General features: G+C 39.9%; 2 protein-coding genes across 2 annotated transcripts; one reads left to right on the plus strand and one right to left on the minus strand.

The window, feature by feature from the left end:
* Positions 1–394: 394 nt before the first annotated feature.
* On the minus strand, positions 395–14,216 carry prmt6 (protein arginine methyltransferase 6). Its single transcript, XM_022246838.2, has 14 exons — positions 13,992–14,216; positions 10,683–10,810; positions 10,181–10,213; positions 9,828–9,893; positions 8,606–8,673; positions 7,471–7,512; positions 6,666–6,814; positions 5,141–5,209; positions 4,654–4,727; positions 3,869–3,951; positions 3,039–3,148; positions 2,554–2,675; positions 1,823–1,933; positions 395–855 (listed from the first exon to the last, which is right to left on the minus strand). The coding sequence occupies exons 2-14, from the start codon at positions 10,754–10,756 to the stop codon at positions 768–770; spliced, it is 1,089 nt and encodes a 362-aa protein (XP_022102530.2). The 5' UTR covers positions 10,757–10,810; positions 13,992–14,216; the 3' UTR covers positions 395–767.
* A 3,490-nt stretch (positions 14,217–17,706) lies between these two features.
* LOC110985658 (kappa-type opioid receptor-like) lies at positions 17,707–20,451 on the plus strand. Its single transcript, XM_022246839.2, has one exon. It carries the CDS (start codon positions 17,993–17,995, stop codon positions 19,004–19,006), a length of 1,014 nt encoding a protein of 337 aa, XP_022102531.2. The 5' UTR covers positions 17,707–17,992; the 3' UTR covers positions 19,007–20,451.
* The last annotated feature ends 3,109 nt before the right edge of the window (positions 20,452–23,560 follow it).

Below are 23,560 nucleotides of genomic sequence, written 5' to 3' on the forward strand. Positions count from 1 at the left end.
TGCCCAGTGTCTCAAGGACCATTAGCTCGCGTCTGCTTGATATGAGAAGCCGAGAGTACAAATGTACATTATGCGGACCATAGTTTGCTCATCACTCACTTCCAGGTTTCCGCATGTGCAGTCAAATGAATAACTCAAACTGCACAGCGCAGGCAAAAGCGTGAAATTTTCGAGCACTCATGACAACGGAGTTACATGTTCCTCGAACACTGGTCGGAATATCTTCTTCCAGTGACACTTTCCCTACCCACTCTACGGATCACTGCCACCGATCGGGTCTGCATTATTAACATTGATATGCCGTCTCATGGCATGTTTCGTCGTAACGAGGGAGGCATTAGTCCACAGCTCAAGAAGCAAAGCAAAAACTCAACAAAACTAATTAAACACAATATTTTGGAGACGTTCTGTACGTTTAATAAAATAGATTTCATTTACACTGTACAAGTAATCCCTTTCTGACTTTAATGTCTAGTACTCTGACATCTAAACACCCAATCATTAAACTTACCAGTAAGGACCCCGCACATATTATATTTACCAGATATGTTCTCAAGATATTAAACAAGGAACACATTGACGGTCCAGCAAGGCATTTTCAAGCTGGACCAATCTGTTTTGAACGACCGGGGGGCCTCCTAAAGCAGAAACCGATGAGAGGACAGGGGAGGAGTATACAAAAGGTAGAGGCCCAAATCCCTGATACACTGTATGACAAAATGAGAACTGTTGATGAACACGAGAGTAATTTCTTTGTGTCACTGAACTCAGCCCGAGTATTCATCTGACATTGTGTAGTGCCTTTTGATCGGAGACATTTCCTCTGCGGCATACTCCAATGCTACGTCCAGATATCTGATGGGAAAAAATTAAACCACAAGAAATGATGACCACTGAACATTCAAATATGGGACAGCGAAAGTTGCTTTTGGGTGGGCTTGGAACGAGGAAAGAAAATTGCTAGTTTCCATGAAAATGCCTCAGATGTGACACCATGCACCACGGACAGTTTGTCACACTAGTCTGCTGCTGTTGAGTGTTTTGCCCGACCCACTTCCAAAGAGCTCTTGCCCCTGCCTGTCAATGCCCATGGGTATGCCTAACTTCTAACCAAACTTCTAACACTTCCGAGCAATGTCACGGATCCCATCAAATGACTCTTGATGCTACATTTTCAGTTTTAAGTTTGTTTCGATTTGCATCAGAAAGAACAAAATGAGTTCTGTTGTTTTGAAGTATGACTTGGTTTGCCATCCTTGTGAAAATGAACATTACGTGGCAGACACATGTTGAGGGTTTACACTTATTTACAATTCTTTTAATAGGTATTTAACTCAAAAGTGGCACTGGCAAAATGTGAGCCAATTTGTTGGGTTGAATCTCATATCAAAATTGGGCAACGGACAGCTTGTCAACAGTCATTTCTTTCTCCGTTTCCATGTTATGTTTCAAAAACATGCAATTCAAGCATCCCGTCACATCATTAAATTTGTTCAAGAGATTTTTCAGCAAATGACAAACCTGATGTTCAATGTTCCCAACCCTTTGAAATGTACGTGCACCTGTCAAGAGGATACCCATATTTGGAAATGGAACTACTAATAGGAACAAGGTGAACTGGCATTCACCACAGGCAGGACAGCTACCACAATATGAATGTCAAAGGCATTCAACACTCACATCCACAGTTATTTTTTTTAAGTTACTCATAGCAGCAAAATTACATATCACATGATGCAAAAGCACTAAATTTTTAATGGAATAACTTGATCCAAGTAGGTTAAAAAAATGCTGCCCATTTTGATGACGTTTGTGCACTTACCGAGAATTTGTCCTACCAGGCGAAAGAGTTATGTGCCCCTTGACCACGGCGTCTTGCACTACGCTAACTGGCTCTGGTAGGTAAAGCACACTCTGCTTCCAGTGGGTTGGGCTGTTCGGATAGTAAAAGATGTCAGGGAAAAGATGGAACATGGTTCAAAAACAGGGGGTGCGGCCAACAGCATGCTTCTTGGTGGGATTCCTTTGGAGAGAAGTTTGTTGGTATAAGGTACGACAAGCTGGTTTCAAGGAAATGTTTCACAGATAAAGAGAAAAAGATGCTTTCTCGAACAAGAGGCTCTAATGACATTATTCGGTGAAACAATCAGTTACTGAGTAGGGATGGGAGATCGAACTGAAATTTTGTTCCAATTCATAACACAACACTGCGATTGGTTAGATGTTGATCTCCCTATTATTAAACCCAAAGTCCGCTAGCATTTTGCAGGAGACCTTCCTTGATCTCCATATTCTGCACCAATGTAGGATGCTGATTACTGAGAGCAATTTATTTCTCCTAGTACTTCAAATATCCTGATGGATATTAAAAAAGAATTCACCAATTATGAAAAAAACATATTTATGAGGATGGATATGGAACACACTCTCTCCCCCTTGGTCATGGGCCCCCTGCCCATTCTTGCAGAAAGCCACTTGTGGCAGCCAACCTAGTTGTGTATTCTGCCTCTTAAAAGATTACAGATTGCAGTCAGGTGCATTACATGTACTTACTGTTTGTAGGGTGATGTGGAAATTATGACCGGATCCTTGTCCTTAATGTCAAAGGCCACAGTAAACCAGGTGGCAAATCCGCAAAACTTTGCAATACCGAAACACTTGAAGTTAAAGGAACCCTAGAATGGAAGACGCACACAATTAATACATTAAAAATTTCCAAAATGCTGAAAAATACCATAGCTCTGAAATGTATACATATCATTTCACTGAAATCACTCTTACGACTGAATAACTAGAGAGGTAATGGCTACAACTGCATAACTGTTGAAAGTAAAGTGTATTAGATTTCATATACACACCGTATTTACAGCATGAATCATTACATTTTGAGCTGAATTCTTGAGGGCCAGAGTTGATTCCTCATACCCTTCAATCTGAGTGATTTCAAAGTGCACACTTAAAATATGATAAGAGTTGCACTAGAGGGTCCTGCAGGATAAAACAGTCAATTCCTACATTATGAACTTCTTTTCACTAACCTTAACTGACTGCAGTTCGTGTGCTGTTACCTTGCTGATGTCAATGTCAGCAATCTCAGTTTCATCGGCAATCAAGTCTGAACCGATCACGTCTTCAATCTGGACAGAACCTACATGTACATGTTGTACGACACAGGGACTACGTAAGAAACTGGTTGCAGGCGCAGGCCTGAAGTCTGTACCCAGAGGTTGAAACATAGCAGGTGGACGTTGGGGAGATTTGAAGTGGATATCCTTGGTCAGACTTTGTAATATGCCAAATGGACATGCGAATAAGAACTTTAAAAGTATCTTATGAATAGCAAGGTCAGTGCTATTTCCTAGCAGTTACACTAACAGCAAAATATTAATACAATGAAGAGAAATAGCATTAATTAATAGGTGACGACATCAAAGCAACTCTTGTGTCTAATTCATCCTTTGTGAGTGCAGGCAAGGCATTGTTGAGAAGACTGCTCAAAATTGACCACTCACTATAGAACACATTACCAAGAAATTGCCACAGAGAGGCCATTTTTTTGCAGCTAACGATGAGAAACCCTCATCAAATTCTATTTGCCAGCTGCGTGGAAAACTTAAATTAGAAGAAAGTAGAAGATTCGCAAGTGTATTTTAACGTTTTAACATCCGTGCTTTCCAATTTGCAGATTACCGCAATCTGTCAAAAACCGCATCAAGTTGTCTTACCGACATTCAAGCGAACGAAAGTGCAGGAGGTCAGCCATGGTGTCATCGACCCCGTGAACTTGAAAAGGTCTCTCTGCGGCAACCTCCTGAAGGTGCTCTATACTGATACTCGCTCATATTAACAGATCATTTTTCAATCTTACCAAATATGCATTCCTTTGCGTATGGGATCATGCAATCCATATTCAGCCTGTATTTTCTCTTTACCTCGGACCAGAAGTCGATTCTGAGAAAGGCAAGAAATAAAAAACAGTACCAATAGGGGGTTTCTTTGGGTAACTACATGAGCAAGAGATTTACAGTGGTCCTCAAAAATGGACAGATCTGTATTCCCAGGCTAATGCTACATTTCCTGAAAGTTTCTGCAATTTTTATGTTGCATCCAATGACTGATAAATGCCAACAAGAAAAAATAAAAGAATGATACAATATTGCAAACAACTGCACCTGTTCATATCACTCTAAGTACAGAATACTTCATTCACAAGAGATACATAAATTACAGAACAATACTTGTCCCATATGTGGGATTTGTTATTGAAGGGGCCAAGCACGATGAACTTTTGCATAAATCTTATTCATCGGCTGTAAAAGAAAACAAGAGGTATATTGCGGGCAAAGCAGAGTGAGGCAGGGAGGTGGAGTGGATTGTTCACCGATGTGTAAGCATTTTTACACTGCCACATTGAGGCTCCTCTTTGGGGGTGTACTGCCCGTCGTATATTAAATTTATTGAAAACTGTCAACACTTTGTTCAAATTCACTAAAATATCAATTGGATATGCTTGGGTAAGGGTAAGCATCAAGCATTAAGCCTCCCCTTTAGCATGTCACTGGACCATATTAAAATGAAGGGTAGTTTAGTATTCTAACATCTTTAAAAAGTGGACGTTCTAAGACGAGAAATAAATATCAATAACAAACTAACCTTTCCTTATATATGTCTTCGTTAGTAATTGGTGCCATGTATAGAGACGCTCTTGAGGGTAGAATGATTCCATCCTAGAAAAATACAAACCATTGTTTTAAGGCAAAAGTGTAGATGCAATTGACATTTCTTGGACACATTTTCTGCAATTTTATACATGTTGTAAGTGTACAAGAGCTTGTTGATATTTAGGCAAGCAAAATCTAAAAAATGTCAGGTTTTGTACCAAATGCAATGCAATATTGAGGTTCTCTTCCCAGGGTTACACAGTTTTATTAATTAATTTTGAAATATTCACTGGCATAAAAACTTAAAAGGCAGAAAAATAGAGCAAAAATTTTGAAAATACAGCAGCCCGAGACACAAAAAAGTGCATTTTGGAGGTTTCTATTCATATTACTAAGACCATTATCGTCACCAACATGGTCACATAGCTTATGATATTGAAGTGCTTTTTGAGACACAAATGGAAATGGTTTTGGCCTACCTGTTTCAGCCATTTGTCTCTGGCATAGATGACAGAGTTCAGCATGGATTCATATAATAGGAAGTGACCCTGAGGATTTACAAAAAGAACAGAATATGACTCCTGAATGAATTAGAGGTACATACATACAAAAAGGTCAAATCCATCTCAACGTGTTGATTATCAAGGAAGCAAACGTATATGTAGTTATCAATTTCTTCATATACATGCACTCCTAAATATGTAGTGGCAGTGGTCGCTTGTCCCATCGCAATTGTCTTATTTTCTATTACTTTCACCGTGGAACACAAAAAACTATAACATAAAAAGAACTCTTTGACATATCCAACCAATCACAAGTGTGATCTTGAGGTGCTTGTGGATTGGGTGAGTCATCGTACCGTATTGGATGAAAAGGCTTTTAAGACATTCTGTCTTTCTCAGTGTAGTGCCAATGCAGTAGTGGCTTGTAATCCTGGTCATCACTGCATCATAGCAGCCTAGGCACGTACATCAAGAGTCAGGGGAAAAACTTACTGCACTGAAGTTGTCTGAGCTGAAAAACAAGTGCATTTCTTAGGCCAGTGAGGATTTGAACAAGTGTATATCGCTGCGGCTAGGCCTTCCCCACGTTAAGGGGACAACTTGAAATTGCTAGGAAAAGTCGCAACCATGTTGTGGGGACCGTAAAAATCAACATTTTGTTCCTCATGATGTCTATATTTTAGCACGTGTACAGTCCCCATTAACCTATATTAAACAAGTTTAATACAGCAGGGTTGCGGCAGTTGTAAGTTTCTGTCACCAAAGAATAATGATGTGTTGAAGGAGGTTAAACTGACAAAAACTAAGCCCAAATCCTCTGGAGGTAATTTCTGCATGGTTGCTGCCATCCTTTTTATACAAAGGCTCGCCTCATGGGAACAGACCAATAGGCAGCCTTGATCAAAATCAAAGTCAGGTCGAATAGGGATGTTTCACAAATCTGCTAGATTGTTATTAGAGGGCTCAAAACCAAGCAAAACGGCAATGCCTTGAAGGGATAAGGGATGACACACTGTGACTCAATTACATACATGTAGCAATCGCCAATGGCCCTGAAGCTGCTTATGACATGGTCACTTTCAACTCTTTCTTCCTGTGATCCCACAATCATTCAAATATTTCTGCCGGATCTCATACTTACTGGGTGTCTGTCATAAAAGGCCCAGTAGCCTTAAAGCACAACACAGTTGCCATGTTGACCCATGTGCCCAACATGGACCTTTATGAGGCTGGTGCACAGGGTTAAATACAGTTTGCATTCACGCATGTCAAGGGGGTCATTCAGACTGGGCTCAGACTGAACACATCAAGACCACCAGTTCTTCGAACAAAAAGTGCTCCATTCTAATAAACAGATTATTTCAACATGTACATGTATAGTGTACCCACCAACAAACCTCTGTGTTCTCCATATGCCATGCAAAGCTTTGAACAACCCTTAATCAAGTCAACATTTGCACAACTTCCCATTCGGTATAACTAAGATGACCAGTGTCCTTACCATCCACTCACTAACGATAACGTCCACCTTCTCGGGGACTTCCACCTCCTCCACTTTGCCCTGGATGACCACAATTTGCCTCTCCAACCCATTGGACTTGACAACATTCCTGGCCTGGTGGGCTATCGCACTGGCCTCAATTGCATACACTAACAGGAAGAAAGTCACAGGGTGAATGACAGTTTCGCCCGCGCAAATGAAATCGTAGTAGCCCTAGGGCACCTTTGACAGTTCTGAAAGTACTAAGGTCAAAGGTTACTTAACGATCACTCCATTGAGTGTGTGCGCATTATCTCAGTACAACTGTGTATACTGTACCAAAAAAATTATGTCTAACTAATTGTTGTCTCACTGGAAACTGTTATGCCTCACTATATTACTTCCAGTTTGTATCGCTATGCAGAATATTTTATATAGCAAAGGACATGTATCAAGATTTGACTATGGCAGGTTTCCAAAATCTTAGTTTAATGTCCATATCCGCCTTCAGGCATGCTCGTAGTCTTCTGAAGCCTCAGAGAAAGTCACAGCTGGAAATAAAGCTGCAATCTAGGAAACCTCCTACGATCCTTGATTCAGACATCTTCTTCTCCTATCAGTAGGCTTAAACCATTCATGTGTTTTCAATAAATGACTCAAAGGTTCAATCTGTCTACTGCCACAAGAAATTTCTGAAGGCACGTGATGCAGAAGTTTATTACCCAAGCAAGAATTTTTTCAGGGGTTACTGAGGCAATGCATTCTTTTTTTGTTGAGATTAAATCCCAAATGACTATCTCAATTATTGCCAAGTTCGGGTACTTACCCTTCTTAGCCCCAGCTTGTACACAAAAACAGCTCAAAATTCCTGCAAAGTAAGAGAAGACGGTAACAGGTTACATTGTGAGTGTGACCAGGTCTGCAAACAGGTACATGTATGTATATTACGGCACAAAAATGAGAGAAAAAGACTGAAGAGGTATGGCTGGAAAGCCAACAGTGTAACGTTTCATTTGGTACATCACAGAGTTTAACAGTCTACTCCATTTCGGAGTACTTTATTTCATATTGATTAGTTCTATAGAAATCAACTGAATGCAACTGAGGAAACAGGATTTGAAATAGTTGAGTCTAATACTTGGTAGACTTACAAAAATCTTAGCTTTTCAACACTTTTTGTTCATAAAACCTTTAGGGATCAATGATGCTATTTCTGAACCCCCACAATTGAAATTCCATGAGAAATTTCACCCTTTCAACTTGAGCAGGCCATTATACAGATCAAATAAGCACAGTGTACCTTACCGGTATATCTCGCTGCTTCCTGGAGCAAGTCACAAATTCCCCCACCAAGAATGTGTTCCCACTTTCCCATTGACTTCAACAGTGTACTAGTTCATTTTTTGTTGTTGTGATAACAGATTTTATAACGTTCCTGAAGTTTTCTGGTCATTCAACATAGCAATAAGCCACTCATAACACATCCATGTGGAGCTACATTCAACTCTAAAGCCAGATGCCATCGTTTCTCATGTGGTCACCCTGGTTATAGTGCAGTGAGCCAGTGATTGGACTGCCTGTGCATGGGGGTTATGATCAGGCTGGCTCGTGGGCCAAAATCACTGCAGTAAAAACAGGCTGGTTCTTGATATGTTTGATCACAACAGTAACTACATGTAGCTCAATGTACATCATTGGTTGGGGAGTGATGACTAATGAAAAAGTTTACGATCTGTTTGACTGTTTTGGGGGTGGTTTGTTTTGGATTCGCCAAAACAAAACTGTAAGTTAAATGGAGGTACCGGCACAGATGCTGGCATTTTGAGTTGCACACATGTAGGTATTCATACAAGTATGGACAATATACCATTCTCCTGATGGAATCCAAATGATTTTTGAGAAAAGGAGACGTTTCAAGTTATTCCTAAACAAAAGTTACTGTAAACAGATTAACTGCATACCAGTTCCTGCCCCAATGTCAGCCACAATTTTGCCCGCTAACTGCTCACAGCTGCGAAGGATAGCCAGTCTGTAAATTAACAGATACACATATATATCCAAGATATAAATGCAGGGAGTTTACTTAAGGTTCTAATTACAATGTGTTTCATTACAACCCTAGGAGGGGCAAAAAGTAAGGCTGTGCTGAGCAGAGGCATTATAGTCTATAATGTAACGCAGCAATTGACATTATTCATGGAGTAGCCATGTTTTATCTTTTTCCCTAAATCTATCATTTTCATTCTAATCTGGGAAATGGGATGGCACCAGACTATTTTGGGTTCTGAGCCTCACTTTCAGTTTTTTAAATGAGGCTTAAAACATCTATATAATTTATCAAAAATTTTATATCATTATAAACAAGAAATGGGATCAATTTGTATGTAACTTTTTCACCTTAGTTATGTTTACGCTCAGAATCCCCAAATGAAACGTTTCATCAACTTTTCACTTTTCAATTCAAGATGGCAAATACATGTAAAAGCATCAAGTGTGCAAACTTCTGATCTAAATCTCTATCCAAATCTGATCAGATACGATTCAACTGAATGTGGTTCAGTTGGATTCAGATCAGATTCGGACTGATACTATAAAATGTCATATTGGATTAAATTGATCTTCTTACATGTAATCCAACAATATCCAATAAAATCTGATTTTGGTTTTGACTTACCTTGGATGCAGCCGCGGTATGGTTTGTGTCCAACAGTTTGCAGATTTCTCCTCAACCAGGTTACCAGAACCCCTTGACATGATCCCTTCCATTGTCACAAATTTCTCTTGTACACGTATGTACATGTAAATGTATAACCCAGGGCTGTCTGCCTTTTATTTTGTATTTCATGTGAGTTGCTAAAGTATTGCAGGTGAAATAGAACGAAGCTTTTTATAAATTGTAATTTAAATGGACAGTTTTGGTTTCAATACTTTTCCCCAACAACAACCTCTCAGATTACAGAAAAAGAACAATAATGAGTAGATAAATCTGATGACATCTCAACCTGCCATCTAAACTTGGTCAACAATTTATGTTCAGGTCTTCGGAAGTGTTAAAGACCTGATTTTGGCACACATCTTTGAAAGTCATGTACACTCAACATCCCAGGTGCCACAGCCTAATACAGAGACACTGCACATGTATCTATCTCCCATTTCAGACACAAAGTACCACTCTGACTCTACCTGTACGAGTTTGTCCTCACTTCATCCCGAATCATCTCTTCATGAATAGAAACACCTGCATAGGATCTGAAAATATGTGCACAAATGTAACATGTAGGCTGCTTAATAAATCACTCATGTGGTCACAGAGGCACAATCTCTTACCAAAAATGAAGTTGAATGTTCAACTTTTTTTCCAACTGGGAAAAATATGCTGATTCCATTAAGAAAAACTTACACTGTACATTGTACTTTAAGGCAAGTTCTTTTCTTTTGAGGGAGGTACTTTCTATTACACCTGTCAGTGACCATGTGTCTGCTAAATGTAAAAACCATGAAATCTTTAATGAACAATAACAAAAACAAATATTTACCTGAAGTAAAAACCGTCTTCTTCTTCGTGCTTCCTGCATGAAAAGAAAATTGGATAATCACAGCTAAGTTTGGCCCTCAATTCTAAACGGCATAAGCCAAAACCAATCAGTAACCATTTATTCACCAATGACTGATTTTGCCTGGACACGTATGTTCATGCAATTAATGTGTCCTGGGTGTGTATCTAAACTGGATACAAGTGGCGGACTGGGGGAGGGGGGTGGAGGAGGCAAGCTGCCCCTCCCCCCTCCGGAGATGGATTATGTCGTCATTTTAATTCGTGTTTTAGGAATTGAAAGCTCAAGTATTTCAGAGACAGACCTACATGTATTTAGAGATTAGGGGTGGATAATGAGGATTCTTTAATTAAGGATTAAAAAAAAACGTGTATCCAGTTATTGAAGAAATATTAGATAATAGTGATGTCCAAAACACAGCAGATTTCAACATGTTCAATTACATGTACATGTAGGTGAAGCTGGTTTAAATTCCTGTACTCACCGCTTGGCACATTTAGCTGGCAGCTCATCTGTCTCGGCATTACTGGCCATAACTAAAACAATCTCAGACTCCATATAAAAGCAACATCAATCCATGTTTATTGATCAGCATGTTCAGCTCGGCAAAACCTGCAAATTCAAGAACAAAAATGTACACGTAAGAAAAAAAATAGACCTACTAGGCTAATACCTACATGTACATGTAGATGTCTGGGCACCACAGCATACAGAAAATGAATTGAAACTGAAGGTGTACATGCAATGAGATGGCAGTAAAATGGGCCTGTTTGGCACAACCTTTGCAAGTTAACAGGGTATTTTAATAGCTCTTGCAAGGCAATATTCATCAACAAGTTCCAAACTAACGGGCGAAATTTCATCCGACATGTCACGGCCGTCGTGTAGCTGTGCCTTATGGTACGTGCCACACTGTATCTGCTGCGAGCTGAAGTGCACCCTCACTGGCGAAAGAAAGACGGATGGTACTAAGTTTTTCAACCGGGTTCTTGCATGCATTTGGCGTGCACGCTTAGATCACATATTTCACACTAAAGGTGCCCTTCCCCATGTGCATCAACACATGCGCCAAGCATCGTGTATATCCGTCAAAATCGCTCCTCAAAATCGGCAATTTTGACGGTCTGATGCAATGTACAGGTGTGTAAGATTAATGGAATTGATACTTGTGTCTGTGAAAATGAAACGTGTGAACACATCGCAACGTACCCCAAAAAACATACATACATATGTATATGGAAAAAGGTGCCTTATATGTGTTGCACGTACTCAGAGTCAAACGCGCATAAACTTGCACTCTTATGCTGTGAGTGCGTACCAAAGACAGACATATTTAAAAACAAATAGACCGCCAGTCTTGTGTGTAAAACCGTGATTTTGAAAAGTATGGGCAAACTATGGATGAAATGATGGATGGCAGCGTTCAGTGCACATTACGTGTAGCACACTTGCATTGCCTGCATTAATTTACCATGTTTATACATGTGTATGTGCTCCCAAAATATATCTGTTTTGCTCTTCGGAACTGCTGCATGTATCTCTTCTTTTCAAATTTTGCAAATGCAAATGTCGTATTGAATCAACATGGGTCAGGTTAAGTAAACTAAATAGAAGATTTTTTTTTACAATTGGAAAACGGCTTCATGTAATTTTTGGGCTGGAATTCTTAAACTGTGCGTTAATTCCTATATACCGAGGGGTAAATTAGTTTTTAATTTAGTCAGACGCTGCACAGATCATGGAAAACTCCTGTAGTTTTGAATGGAACCTGGTGGTCTATGCATTTGTGTCTGTGGTACCGTACCTACATGCAGTGACTGCCAATTTCATTTCAAAACATGCCCTCTTTTGTTCCTGCTCAAGAGAGGATTGCAGCACAAATCACGGCCAAAGATGGACCCAACAATGGACTTGACATGTAAATCAAATTTGTGAAAAACATGTAAAATAAAATTATGCACACTTTCAAAAATAGCACTCAAAAGGCCCACAGCCATGACAGCTCAGTTTCCCTTTTTTCTGACAATTCCCTGAAAAATACATGTACATTAGTCATGTCAAGTGTATAAGAATATATGTACGTATGCATTAGCATTATCATAATCAGCCTTATCGCTAATACGGCATGGGTGATTTTGCACGTTAGAAACATGAGAAAGGCACTGTGGAATGGACTAAAAGAGCAAACATTGGTCCTTTTTCCTTCCCACAATGCATTTCTACCATCCATTGTGCAAACTCAATTAAGGATAGCAATACTAGCCTCATTGCCGCACACTAAGGCTTCATGTTAGGCTATGAGAAGAGAAGTTGCAGATTTGCATCCAACGCTTGTATATCCTGATGCCACTGCCCCGCACAAAATCATTATTTATACGAAAATTTGTAAGAAAAACAAAACCACAAAAGTCAGAGTTCCGAATCATCTAACAGCTGTATAAAACACCGTATTTTAGGGCTGAGTCAATTCAGACAGTTCACTATATGAATATTCAACCTACAATTTGATTGAATATCTGAATATTCGGCTGCAATAACCAGCAGATTATTGATGAACAAACCATAAACAAAATCAGTAGTACATTATGATCACTATAATAGCTTCTCACATCTAGGAGTATCTCCAGCAACAATTTAGCAAGATTTAAGAGATGAACAACACTCCGAGCCCTGTTGAAAATGTCTGTTCCTTTTAATTTGTTTAATAATAAATAATTTACTTTTCAAATTGTTGTAAGATTTCTGACCCTTTTCAATCTGCTTGAAACAAGCCTCCATAGTGCAATTTTTCTCATTTAAAACAAAAGAAAGTTTTCTCTTCCTTTTCATGAATTTTGCATTCAAATATTCAAATTCAAAAACTAATATTTGAATATTGGCACAGCACTACCATTATTTATGCATCCTATACTTAGTCTAAGCCCAGTTTAGATGGCTTTCGTATACATGTCCAGATGTCTGCTGCTTGAGCTGCAGCCGACCCACGTACATCTGACAGTTCGCACGTACGTGCTTAATATGTTTAAGGCCTATAGTATGTACATGTATGCTTTACTGCAGGTCTTTTTCGTTTTGGAGGAGGGCCTAGACCCATAAACAGGGCCTGACGTATACTCCTTTGTCATATACTGGGCCCCTGTCCTTATTGATAGTGATTTCTTTTGTCAAATGTTAAGTCGGACCAAATTCGTACGGAGTGGTGAAAACACCAACTGAAGGCAACTTTTTTTCCTTCAAACGAGGAAAAGGCAAGTTTTCTGCAAATAGCAACCTGGGGAAAATTACATACATGTACAGCAGCAGCGTAAGTAGTGAACACACCGATGCAATTTCAGCTCATAAGATCCAGCAGATGTCTGATAATATCCCCAGACATCACGGACATGACGGATGAACTTGAAAGAAACCACTATCAAAATTAATCAGTACAGGGCCCAGTATATGGCAAAGGAGTAGGCCTAGGCCTATACAGCTACATGTATACATGTACGTATACCCTACCCCCCCTCCCAGCCCAGAATGGGGTCCGACGTTCGCAAGCTCCGCTCCCACGAACCTAGCTAGGCCTACTTGAAAAGTTTCCGTTATCTGGTCATGGTCCCTATAAAAAAAGCTTTTTAATTATAGCTCCATGATAGGCCCAAAAATTTGGAGATTGAAATGAATAGGCCCTCATACATGTCATAACAATAAAACTAGCCTATACCTCATGTGTTTTTGAAATTGTTAGGACGCAAATCTACAACTCCTATTCTCAATGACATGACCTTAAAATAAATAATTACAGACTTACATCATTCGCGTCCATCAATTCGTTGTCATTTTTCTGGGACTACGTGTAGGCGTAGCACAAAACCTGACTAGTGGCTGAGGCCCTAGGCTACAGTACATATATATACAGATATATACAGGTATAGCATGGGTATAGTAAGTATGGAAATTGGAAACGTCTTGCGCACAGAAGTGGAACACGTGCAGTCTGAAACATAACAAATGAGGTCTAGCCCTATTCAGTTTAGCACGCATTGTATGTTGCGCATTTGCTGCTGCTACCAGTCTGAAACGACGCCCTCTACTGACACCATGCGTTTCCCTTTGCTTCGCTCGTCGAGGGGGTATTTTTCTTTCAACAGCTAAAAGCTTTAAATTATCCGGTACACAATTATGACGGCAACACGGAGATGGCAGATAATTCGCCCCCCCCCTGCTCGCACACGCAGTCTGCCCTATTAAGGGCCCGCTTTTGTAGTCTTCTTAATATGTTCCATTTTGGATTGTTAATTTAACATCCAGATTAGCAGACTGGATTGTACACTTCCAAGGAAGGCCCTCGCCATTGGTAGGGCGCAGTTGATCAGTCTAGAAGGAATTACATGCACCCACACATAAGGCCTAAACACGCTCTGCTTGCCGCACATTTTGTGCCTCTCTAACACCCGAAGGCAGGCGTGCTAATTCATCCGTTTGTTTTCATAAATGTTACAGAATATTTCTAAATACAAACGTGCGATGACGAATTGGTTTGTTTTTATGTCGTTTATACCCATCGCTTTCGTAAAACAGGACAATTGTTATTAAGGCTTTCTTGGCTTCTCACTTCTCCCTGGATTGCATGCTGGATTTCTTCAAGATGAATGCCACAGAAACATTGTAACGCTTTTAAATGTTTTCATGTCACCTTAGATCCTTTCCCCTTTTCCATCGTTCTCAACTGGTTATTTAATCCACTTATTTACAGACTTTTTCACGAACATTAAGCCCACTGTAATGTTTTCGTATTAGTCTTAAATTTCATTGCTTCAGTTTGAACTAAACCACAGGCACTTTATAAACGGTTCCGCTACATTTCTCATAGGATTCTTTTATCAAATGAAAAACTAGACAGCCGTTTTAAGCAACAAAATTCCCCTTTTCCTTCATTCGTTTAAATGCCTACTTATGATGCTTTCGAAATTTGTTGTAAATGCTGAACCCGCTACCGCATCAAACGGCCCGTGCAAAAACGTGAGACATGTACTGGAATTTTTAACGCATGGATGCCATTAGACCCTTTTCCTTGGGAGTGAATTTCGTCCACAGTTCCATCGATGATTTGGCTTGAGAGCATGGTGTTTCAATTTCATTCCCAGAAAGTGACAATTGAGTGTTGTCCTGCAGGAAAATATAAAGTAGGGCACGTTACCTGAGGCTCGAGAGGCAATGTGATTATTCTCCACTAATGAATTCGGTTGGATGAAGAAAATGTCAAATGTAAAATGGCCCAGTATCTTAATTTAATTTATTTTGTTTACAAAGTAATCACTTCCTTTCCCTCTGGAAAATTTGAAAATAAATTTTCCCAAAATTGCGCTACATGTTTTCAGTGAGCAAGTTTGCATTCACAATTTGAACAGAAAAATCCCTAAAATGAAGATTGTCTCCCCAAAATAACATCACAGCAGCAACGCCCCGATCACTTAAATCCTGCAGGTTTCAAAGAAGTGCAAGAGATGTACGAAAACTAGTTGACCGTTTTTTTTTTTTTTTTTAGTTTTTAGATCTTATGAAAAAGAAATATTTATTCTACGTTGATGTCTTTCCATGCTTGTTCTGACAAACGGTTCAAAGGCCCTTTTATGTGACCATAGCTTTTCAGGAAGACACGTGTTTTTTCTCGTGGGTGCGTACGCCACTTCTTTGGAGAACTAGTATTATTATTGCAAGAAGTCATTTTGAATGAGTGTATTTCAAGAGCGACAGCGGACATGTAAACATCAGCAAGTCAAATATTTTATTTTCACTTAACGCATGGTTCCCTGAGAATATGCAAGAAGGATGCTTTGCTTTGCACTCGCATGAGCCGTGTAATAACGGAGATTGTAATCTCAAACAGGCTGTTACAAATAATAATGCAATGCATAAAGTATCACCAAATTAGTGGATACTGGTATTACAAATTGGCCGATACTGTATCATCAACCGATGATTCATCATCAAACAAGACCGAGGGTGGAAAGTAATAACATTTTTGACTGAGCGACAATAAAATACCTGTCAACTGTTACTAAAAAAATCCTCTAACCACTATAACGCATAACTTTCGACGGATAATGTATATAATGAACGCACCACAAATCTACTGATGGACTAGTATGTTGAACAGGTGTAAATGATATTAATTATGGAAATCGCTCAATCATTTTTGAAAACTAAATTCAATAAGCCACCGACACCACAGCTAAAAATGGAAGGTGCCTATTTCTGCATTGCTTATAATGTGGCTCGGTTCTCAATTTCAGAACTGTTTTGTCAAATTGTATCATCTGGGCTTCAAGGGAGAGATTTTCATTTGTTTTCAGAACACTTTCAGTATATCGGCTAAACTTTCAGTAATCCCTTTCGTCATGTGGTTTTCTGCAGCTAACAAAACAAAAGTGGGTCCTGATTATGAGAAAAGAGTGAGAAAAGATGTGGTGTTGATCAAGTATTCAAGTGTACGGACTCTTGAAATTCGTAAGAATTGTAGTTATACCCGCTTCCATATAGGACTCTCACCGAGTTCTCGGGATTCTCGGCCCGTCCATGTATCCCCCAAACGGTCGAGCGACTTGTGAAGGAGAAAATGAGAAAGCCTGGAAGCCTTTGCCTCCGCGTCGGCCATGCGTGAAAGCTCGATCATGTACTCCGCGGATAGTCCCAGCAGCAAAGTTAAACTTGCCGTCTGGCTAAGGTACTGTTGTTATTTGAAAACGGCAAGATATCCCTAGGGGGTTGAAGGGCCACAATTGAACACCCAGTAAGTAATTCACTTTGGTTAATAATGCATCCGAGTTTGCTTTTATTTTTCATGAATGAAAGATTCTGGAAAGACAAACCAAAGGGCTTTAATTAAGGGCCATTATGGACAAATTCTCGTTAGTTAGTGAACTTTAAAGTTTGCTTAATTAGGTTAAAACAGCTAGTTTTGAAGTTTTTGAGTCTTATAATTATGCCTAATCGGAAGCAGAAGGTCGAAGCACTATGTTACAAAGTGAGACCCCTCCTCTGTTCTATAATTAAAACTTAGAATCAAACTAATTGCTGCTACTTGGTTCAAATAATAGACTTAGTGTGCTTTCATGCGGATTAGCTCAGTGAACGGGCATAAAAAAATTGAAAATGGCCAGTGCGAATTCAGTTTTTATTACTGATTTGTTTTTCGCCTGCATGTTTTAAACTAGAATTTTGGTCCCATTTAGGCCATTTTAAACAATGAGACTATGCTATGGAGAGAGTTGTTAGACAACAGTCAGGTTGAAAATAATTTTGTAACATAGTATTTTATGCTTTCTCACTGATTTTAATCACATAGGTTTTGCGTTTATGACCCATTTCGCACTGATAATCCATTTTTCTGTCCGACTTTGATCACATCAGCGTTCCATTTTGGACTTCACTTCTCCATTACACTGGGCAGGCCTTTTGGCAGGTAATTTTTCATAGTAGCAGAAATTACATAGTTGTTAAATTTAAAAAAATGAATCATATGTTGTGTATATGAAAATATGCATTTGTTGTTTTTCATCCAACTGCAAGATGCATTGCTTACTTGGAAAGGGCTTAATTACTGGGCGTCCATGGACGCATGGCGTCATGCATAATGGCGTCGGTGTGTGATTGTAATATCTCGGTGTCCATCAGGCAATGAAATGCTGAGCAGAAACGTTTATAAGGGAGCCCTAAGCAGTCCTGTCTATTGCATCTATCGAGGCGCACAGTTGGGGAAGGGAGAGCTCGACAACTCACACAATACATTGACTGCTGGTGATTGAAGCTATGGAGCAGATACTGATTTTACGAATCTACAAGACGATTGTGGGAATCGCAGGAATCTTGGGCAACGGTCTGGTCTGTGTCGTCATCTGTAAAGTCTCGGCGATGCAGACTCGCACCAATGCCTTCATTTTCCACCAAGCTGTGGTGGACTTCCTTGGCTCTACACTAACTCTTCTGCAGAGTGAAGTTCCACTGCCTGACCCCCTGCCCAACAGCTCTCTGGGTATCTTCATCTGCACAATCTGGAACAGTAACTTTGTACTGTTTCTCCTGTTCGTGATATCAACGTTCAACTTGTTGTCGTTGACCATGGAGCGGTATTTCGCCATCGTCCACCCATTCAAGTACCACGCCGCCTTCGCCACGCGTCCCTGGCTTAAACTCGGCCTGATCTTCGCCGGCTGCTGGCTCCTTGCGGTGGCCATCAAGTCTTACGTAGCTGTGATCTTTGAGTTCCCGAACGGTAAGTGTGTCGCCAGGGATATCCCCGGTTCGCAGGTCATGGGGATCCTGACAGCTGTCATGCAGTACGCATTGCCAGTAGTAGTAATGCTCTTCGCGTACATCCGCATCAGCGTGGAGCTGAAGCGAGGAGCTGCGAGGGTAGGCCCAGCACCGATGGCCGCCAGCTCCGCTCCGACAACATCAAACGACGACGCTTCTCACTCAGCACCAGGTATGATGGAGTCCCTATTGAAGGCTAGACAGAATACCTTCAAGATGCTCCTGATTGTGTTCATCACGTTCGTGGTCTGCTGGACTCCAAACCAGTTCCTGTTCTTCATGTTCAACGCCGGGTGGGTAGTACACGACAAATGGTACTACCTGCTGTCTGTAGCTTTGGTGGCCACCAATTGCTGTGTCAATCCGGTCATCTATGCCTTCAAGTATCGCCAGTTTCGCAACGCTGTGCAAGATATGTTTGGGCGAAGACAACACAACCACATTGACCAACTGAATTCTATCTCACTTCGCATCAAAACTAACGGCGCTATTAAAATCCTAAAGGGGTAGATGGGACAGTACACAAAATCACAACGATAAAAATCGGGAGACATGACAAAAATATTCAACGTGAGACCAGTGACTTGTTAGCACTATCTTGTCTGTTTTATCATGGTGATGTAGAAGCTGTTATAACTCTACTTGGGTATATGTTTGTTTTGTTTTGTGTATTGGCACTTTAACTTTAACGGAGAGGAATATTTTGGCTTTTTTAGCACGTCTTAGCTTGATGGCACTCAACTTTAGAACGATCACCCATAGTTTTGACGATGAAAGGCCTTCTTTTAGCCACCAAAGGAAATTCGACCAACGAAACTATGTTTCCTCTTCCGTGCAAATGACTTGAAAAAATATCGACATTTTGCGGGACAGTTGCAGTTTCGAAACCGGCTCGCTACCCAGTTTGGGGGATGCAGCTTCACAGCTGCCAACGTTCAGGGCGAGGCGCGTGGATGAAGACAGAAAGAACTTGCAACCCTGAAGTTTCAAAATAAAAAAAAAATGAATCTTCCAGAATTATTCTGAAGTCTTTGTAACTACTGGACAATCACATCGGTGTTAACACAGCAAAAATGTTTGAAATTTGTAACCTTATACAGTTTTTAAGATGTTTAGGCAACTAAGTTCTAAAACGGTCGAAATAACGCTTTTACTGCCTTCTGGTCACAGTATGCAGAAACCGTTCCATAACTGAAAAGAAATTTTGAATAACCTTTTACCAATGATCATGATCTTTGAAAACTTGGCTTTGTTTGAATTAACTGCCAAGCCATATGTATTATTTTACGGCTCATGAACAAAATCTGTGATTCATTGAAAGATGTATCACCGTGCTCGTTACAAGGTGCCAAAAATGGTAACTTGTCCGTTAGATTATAATTGTTAGCAGGGCTAAATTTCATAACTTACACAACATTTGGAGGTTTACGCTTAGATTAGGCTTGCAGCACGCTTTTAATAGCTACACCATCACATTTACTGAATATGGCTTTGAATGGTTATATCTGCAATTTCTTTAATTTGAAAAGGGTTTCTGACAGATTTTACTGGAGTTTTGTCGCGTTATTGTCGACTGAAAATGAAAATGGGCTGTGTTTTCTATACCCAACCATTTTACCTGGAATTAATTGAATCACCATTGATGAGGCTTTAAAAGATCCTTGCCGCATCTACTAACATATATTGATTAATATGTCATATTATATTAACCTTTATGGAAAGTGGGATCCACAGAATTAATGAAAAATTATGTATTCTGTAATCTTCATAGTTCGGGGATAACTATAATTGGACATCAGTTTATTCTGTAATGTTCACAGTTCAGAGAAACTTCGCCTGTTCAAATCACAGCCTATTATTAAATCGAAAACAACAGATGGGTTTAATTAGAAAACTCAAGAAAAAAGGCACTTTTTGATTTTCTGTGCATTAGTGTGGACTGTTACGGTAAAGAGTGGCATGTGCAGTGGCGACGTGAAGCAAGAACAGTATAGTTCTACGCCACGGCACTCGCCAACCAGTTTTCAACTTATATATTACACAGTTGTATTTTTCAGCGACTCCATCTGAAGTTGTATGATGTAGGGAATCTTTTCAACAGAAATAACACAGGCCCGAAAATCTTAAAAACTGAGAGTCGATTAGTTGAATTAATTCGTCGTTGCATGAGTACGGTCATGACGCGACGGTGTCCAGAAACACAGAACTAATTACGTGAGATCTGACTAGACCCAAAACGCTAAAACCGGCCCGTTTGTCCACAGGGAACATCGAGGAATGAATCGGCTGATAGGTCAATGAACGACGCAGGGCTTGAAGTAGATTTCATTGCGAGGACTGAAGTCGCTGTGCAAAACACTGATATTCAAGCGAAACTTTCAACCTGGCTTAATTACCAGATTACATCACGTAACAGGCCCTCTATATATCCAGACTCTCTACAGAACTTGATTGAATCTCTAAAATTGGTCGATCTTTGCCTATAATTGTCTGAAAACGGATTAAAGCACTGGCCAAAAAGCACTGCCTTCTAAGGACCCATTACCTTATAAGATTATCTGGCAACCACAACTTCTTAACTTGGGGCTTCAATCCTGGGGGATGGGGGGGAGTATGTGTTTACTCCTCCACTTTTTCACCGCGGAGATCAGCTACGGAGTCAACCCCTCCCCCCCACACACACATTCTTGAGGCGAGAAAAATCTAAGGCAAAGTTGGAGAATTTTTTCGAATTTCCAAACAACCAAAGTGTATTCATAAGCGCTAAAAATAGAGAAGAATTTCAGGTGTAAGTATACTTAGCAAAAATACAGTGACTATTTAGCCGTCGCCCGCTAATTCAATGAAGTCACGAGAGGGCGCAATAGAAATCGGCGTGCGCGGTATATGCTCGATCGAGTCCGCTATCGAGTTCTGCCGTCTTGGCCAAAGACTGGGGGAAGGCGGCTTTCAATATCAGTATTTTGTGCGCGTGTACCTCATGGGCTGCCCCCAGGGCTTCTCAACAATGCATTTTTCTCTCTTTCACTTCTTTTTTGGTAAATCTTATTGAAATTAAAAATACACTCTTTAACACATTTCAATATTCTCTATTTTCTATATTTAAACGATGGAGAACGCTTTTGATGGTTTTTTTTTCAGAAAGACACTTCCTTTTTTGGAGTTAAAAGGGTTTGTTCGACAACCAACCCGAAATTAGCTCATTATAAATACTATATAGGAAAACTAACCAAAAAGTCATACAGCCATGTACTAGAACCTGAAATCACCGTACAAAGAAAATTTGAAAAGGCATGGTTCAAGCACACTGTAAAAAAAAAAACAAATTTTAGAGCTTAAACACTTTCTTGTACGCACTTTTTCCACACGTTCAACCTGATGAAATGTGTTTGCCAATGCTTTTAAACGTTAAACGCTTTTCCGTGGTACATATTTAGCTTTTTGAAATCCGCTTAGCATTCGACACATTCCTAAACGCAAAACACTAAACATGTCGCGGTTAACCATGTCAAAAAAGTGGGAACCAAAGTGTGTTTAGAAATATGTTTAAAGGAATCAGGAAATAGAAAATTTTTATAAATTTTACTAAAAGCCCTTGAAATTGCATCTTTGGGTATCAACCTCAGTTTAAAGTTTTGTTTTGCAATTCTAACCCATTTTTTATGCTTTTTTGGTTTTATGCTAATGAAAATTTTCATATTCATGAGCAGAACTATGATGTCATCCAAGGCACTGAATATCAATGTTGCACTGATTTGTGCACAGAAAATTTCTAGATTTTTTTAAACCACTGCTATGGCAGATTTCATTTTCTTCAGCAATTTATAGCTGTAGAAAATAGTAAGTATATGGCAATAATCCAGCAAGAATTCTTTTCACAGAAATGTTTCCAGATAGCAAATTTGGGGTTCACAATTTGAACATGAAAACATGCAACCTGAACCATGTCTTCCTCACTTGTCCAGAAATTCTTGATCAATTTTGACTGTTTGAAAAAGTGCACTGTTCAGTTCACGTAACTCAAAAAAATGTCAAACAGTCTTCATACATGGAAGAAGAGTACAGAGATACACAAAAAGTGACTCTAACAAAAATGTCATTTCCTGGATCCTTTTTAAAACTCTATGTACTGCTATTTGCGAACTACAGTTCCAACTTTGGGCAGATGTTCTCACCTGTTCGCATGCGTACAGACCCACTCGAACCATCCGGCAACTCTGCGAGATCCCAGTCGTTGCCGTTGCTTGCATACCTCACAGTATTCATGGTCTCTGCCATTTTGCACAGTACTTCCATGCCCAAATTAAAGCGCCGTAGATAACCAGCAGTAAATCGCAGCTTGGGCCAATTTCATACAGCTGCTTAAGCACAAAATTTGCTTATTAAGCGTAGAAAAACCTTGCTTGACAAATCAGGTTACCAACCAAAACTCCATGTGTTGTATATTGGTTTAGAGTGGTATTCACCTCTCGTTTGGTGGGCATGACAATCACATAGATTTTGAGCTGATAAAGTTTGATTTTTTAAGCAAGGTTTTTTGTGCTTAAGCAAATTTTGTGCTTCTCTGAGGAGGCACCTACGTCAATTTCTGACACAATTCAGCACGGTGTGACCAAATTGTCTGAGATTTGGGTGTAGATAAACGATCCCTATTCAATGTCTTTTTCTGTTTCTTTCAAAATAAATCAGACGGAGGCCTTCCTAGGCAGACTTCTCAGTATGTTTTGTGAAGGAAGTGTCCTTTTTGGGGGCGTGGTCTGCAGTTGAGGGCGCTGAATTCAACAATACTGAAATACATCGGCAATATTAAAAATACACGGGAAATTCCCACTATACATGCTTGAAACACTGTGAATCACTCATCCAAGGCCATTAGAACAGTACAGCTGGGCCTACCAGTGTAAATAATCCACCCACCCACCCACATGCATGCATGGATGGATGGATGGATGGATGGATGGATGGATGGATGGATGGGTGGGTGGGTCTGTCTGTCTATCTATCTTACGCAAGATCGTGTTAGTCATATGGAATTATGAATAACTACATGTATCACTGGGGGGG

Source organism: Acanthaster planci, linkage group LG04, assembly GCF_054643075.1.
Source record: "Acanthaster planci isolate LZ-2023a linkage group LG04, COTS_SCS, whole genome shotgun sequence".
Lineage (NCBI taxonomy): Eukaryota > Metazoa > Echinodermata > Asteroidea > Valvatida > Acanthasteridae > Acanthaster > Acanthaster planci.